Below are 3,412 nucleotides of genomic sequence, written 5' to 3' on the forward strand. Positions count from 1 at the left end.
GCTGTGAGAATGCAGCTTTCACTTCATGCACACAAAATGACAAGTATAGTTAAGTGAGGCCCATTTCTAAGTCCTTCCCTCTTAAGTCTTAAACATGTTACAACTGGCAAGTGCATCTCTGAATCTGATAGAGCATAATAGGCCATGCAAATTTTGTATTGTAGTAAACTATTCAGCATGGTATCTTTGAGATTCAATACTTACAAAACCGACCATAAAGAATATGTTGTCCACTTTCCCAAAAGTTATATTCATTTAAGTATTCAGACTGTTTGACAATCATAAGTGGAATGGATTCCAGCATTGAAAAAGAATATGATTACAGCTGCAACCTTAAATGTCACCTGCATTGATAGTTCCTTTTTATCGTCATTCTATTTACTATTTGTACAACCTCCATCAATAGTATGGCATGTTGAACAGTATATAGAAACATAAGACATTGAGGCTCTGTCAGAATCTGTTCCCTGTATGTCTAGTAAGGGAAGGCAACAAGAAATATTTGCCTTTCAGCATCTGCAATGAAGAGTAAGACTTGTCTGAAGCTTTTAATTTTAAAAATAGGTGGATGCTATGCCTGTTCAGTATTCATGCTGATTGTACACTTTTTGTCACAAGGAGAATGCTCCACCTTCAATGACAGCTTTGATATCTCATGGGGAAATGACCATGTTAAATTGTTCAATAATGGACAGACAGTAGAGCTCTCTTTGGACAAAGCTTCAGGTATTTTACTTAGCATTGTACCAATCAAGCAGGTTGCATATTGTATTAGACAATGTTTTCATAAAGTTTATGACTTGAAACTGAGATTGTTGCATATTGTATTGGACAATGTTTTCATAAAGTTGATGACTTGAAACTGAGATTGTCTTTCAATGGTTGTTTCAGGTTCTGGTTTCACCTCAAAAAATAATTACTTGTTTGGAAGCTTTAACATGAAAATTAAGCTCATAGCTGGAAATTCTGCAGGAACAGTCACTGCATATTATGTATGTAAGCAAGTCTCAGAACCTGAAAGTTTTTAGTAGTATTCCATATCAATTTACAGAGATTATCGCTACACAGAAAAGAATGAGAAAGCAACTATGGACAGCCTACCTGCAGACTAGAGTCTTCTATACAAATATTCATTAGTTTTTCCAGTGATAAAAACTGCCCAACTGTTGACTTGGCAATTCCTTTTAGATATTTTTCATTTCTAAGAAAAAACTTTAACCTATCTAATATAAATCTTTCCTTCATTTACAGCACTGATTTACAACTTCATTCACATTCCTTCTTTTCTTACAACTTTTCTTCTTTGTTAATAATTTACTTGTGATCACAGAAATATGATGTTTGCACAGTTTATAACAGATTGATGTTTTTCCTGGATTAAACTGTGCTGCATTGTTTCTAAATATGAAGTATGATTAAAACATTGATTTTTAAAAACATTTCAATATAATTTAAATCAGAAAAAAAATCACCAATTTTCTTGTGTTCACAGGCATACTTAACGGATACTTTTTGAAGAAATCGCTTTTTTTTAAACCTGTTTAAAGAAATCCATATTATCAGAAACCAGGAATATAATTACCTGCTAAAATGTTCCTTCATGACAATTTCTAATACATTGCAACACATTTAAATGAACACCCAAATTTCAATAGAGTTTGGTTGATCCCTAGATGGTTAGCCTTATAATGACATGTTGGATTTCAGCAATTCAGCTGGTTTAATTAGGACCATATTAACCATTGAGATAATTAATGTTTGCATTTGCATCTTGCATCAGATGTCATCAGATTCATCATCTCACGATGAAATCGACTTCGAATTTTTGGGAAACCTGCCAGGAAAGGGATATCATTTGCAGACCAACGTTTTTGTGAATGGAGTTGGAAACAGAGAGCAAAGAATTCGACTCTGGTTTGACCCATCAACAGATTTCCATAACTACTCAATTCTATGGAACCAAAAGCAGATTGTGTATGTTATTGTTATAGCATCTTTGCTCCTGTCGTTCTAAATGTTGAAATTGTGTGTGTTTGTTTTTCCCATTTTATTTGATGTTTCATAAATTTGAGGGCCTCTGTGCAAACAGAGGCCAGATCCATACCAAACAATTGATGGGTTGACCATAACTTATTGCTCTTTCAAAACCCTCTTCTGATTTATAATGATTCTCTAATCAAAAATATATCTTTTTCAATTTTTTCCCTGTACAAAAGGTTTTCCCATCATGTTCAATTCTCCGTATATAATGAATCAAACATGTCTTTCAGAGTTCTGACTGCAAATGATTGCATAATTGTATCTGATGTCATTCTATACTTTTTAAACAGATTTGGTGTGGATTCAATTCCCATTCGCGCTTTCAAAAGTAACGAATCTTTGGGCATCCCATATCCTAAGAATCGACCCATGAAAATCATCTCCACCCTCTGGAATGGGGAAAACTGGGCCACCAATGGCGGAAAAGTGAAAATAGATTGGAGCAAAGCTCCTTTCGTTGCATCTTTTCAAGCTTTTGAAGTGGATGGGTGTGTAGCATCTGCTTCACCTTCACCTTCACCTTCACCCTGTGTTGGGCATTGGTGGGAGCAACCAGAATTTGAGGGCCTCAGTCAAGACCAACTCAATAAACTCGGATGGGTTCAGAAGAATTATATGTTTTATGACTACTGCAAAGATAAGTCTGGAAGGTTTTCAAGTGTTCCCATTGAGTGTGCCATAAACCCCTAAATCACTGGATTTGATTCATACCCGGTATCCCGTATGATAACCTTTGGAATTTTGTAAAATCTTGATATTGGTGTAAATTATGGGATTCGTTGTCAAGATTTTTTTTTCTGTTATAATTGAATAAAGTAAAAAGGTCAACTATTCTCAACTTTGAAGGACAGGAAGAAATACCTTTAGATATAAATGCAGTACCTTAGATATAAATCATTATAATAAATGCTTGAAAATCAAACGAGAAGATTGGGTTGGGCATATAATTTTTAAAATAATGATGAAAATTAAATGTTAATGTTATATACATTGTATTCATTAATGGTATAAAACTTAATGTTTGTAATTTGAGGAATGTTTTAGATTGTGAATAGTCATAAAATTTCTTAGAGTTGAATTTATATTGTGTGTGATCAATTTTACTTTGTATAGAAATGACTTGATATATGAAATCGTTCTATAATATGTGGGATTAATACATGACAATGTGGATTATTGAAAATGATGTCATCCCAAATAATGATGGTCATTAGTGCATAAGGAATGAGAATTTTTTTTATATTAAAGATAAATTGTAAATGTGCATAAACATCCATGTGCGAGAAAGTTAAGATAGCACCAAGTTGTCACCAACAAGAATCAAAAAATCACGACTTCATGGTCACACAAGTCGTTATCATTGTATGAACGC

The 3,412-nt window shown here is 33.6% G+C and overlaps 1 protein-coding gene across 2 annotated transcripts; it reads left to right on the forward strand.

Moving 5' to 3' along the window:
* The first annotated feature begins 385 nt into the window (after positions 1–385).
* Positions 386–2,828, forward strand: LOC131045628 (probable xyloglucan endotransglucosylase/hydrolase protein 5). Of its 2 annotated transcripts, XM_059218675.1 has the most exons (5): positions 386–528; positions 619–726; positions 892–992; positions 1,781–1,974; positions 2,331–2,828. In XM_059218675.1, the coding sequence occupies exons 1-5, from the start codon at positions 522–524 to the stop codon at positions 2,728–2,730; spliced, it is 810 nt and encodes a 269-aa protein (XP_059074658.1). In that variant the 5' UTR covers positions 386–521; the 3' UTR covers positions 2,731–2,828. The 2 variants fall into 2 exon arrangements, with proteins under 2 accessions (XP_059074658.1, XP_059074657.1); XM_059218674.1 differs by having other exon boundaries at positions 386–726.
* The last annotated feature ends 584 nt before the right edge of the window (positions 2,829–3,412 follow it).

The sequence above is a fragment of the Cryptomeria japonica genome, chromosome 4, assembly GCF_030272615.1.
Source record: "Cryptomeria japonica chromosome 4, Sugi_1.0, whole genome shotgun sequence".
Taxonomy (NCBI): domain Eukaryota; kingdom Viridiplantae; phylum Streptophyta; class Pinopsida; order Cupressales; family Cupressaceae; genus Cryptomeria; species Cryptomeria japonica.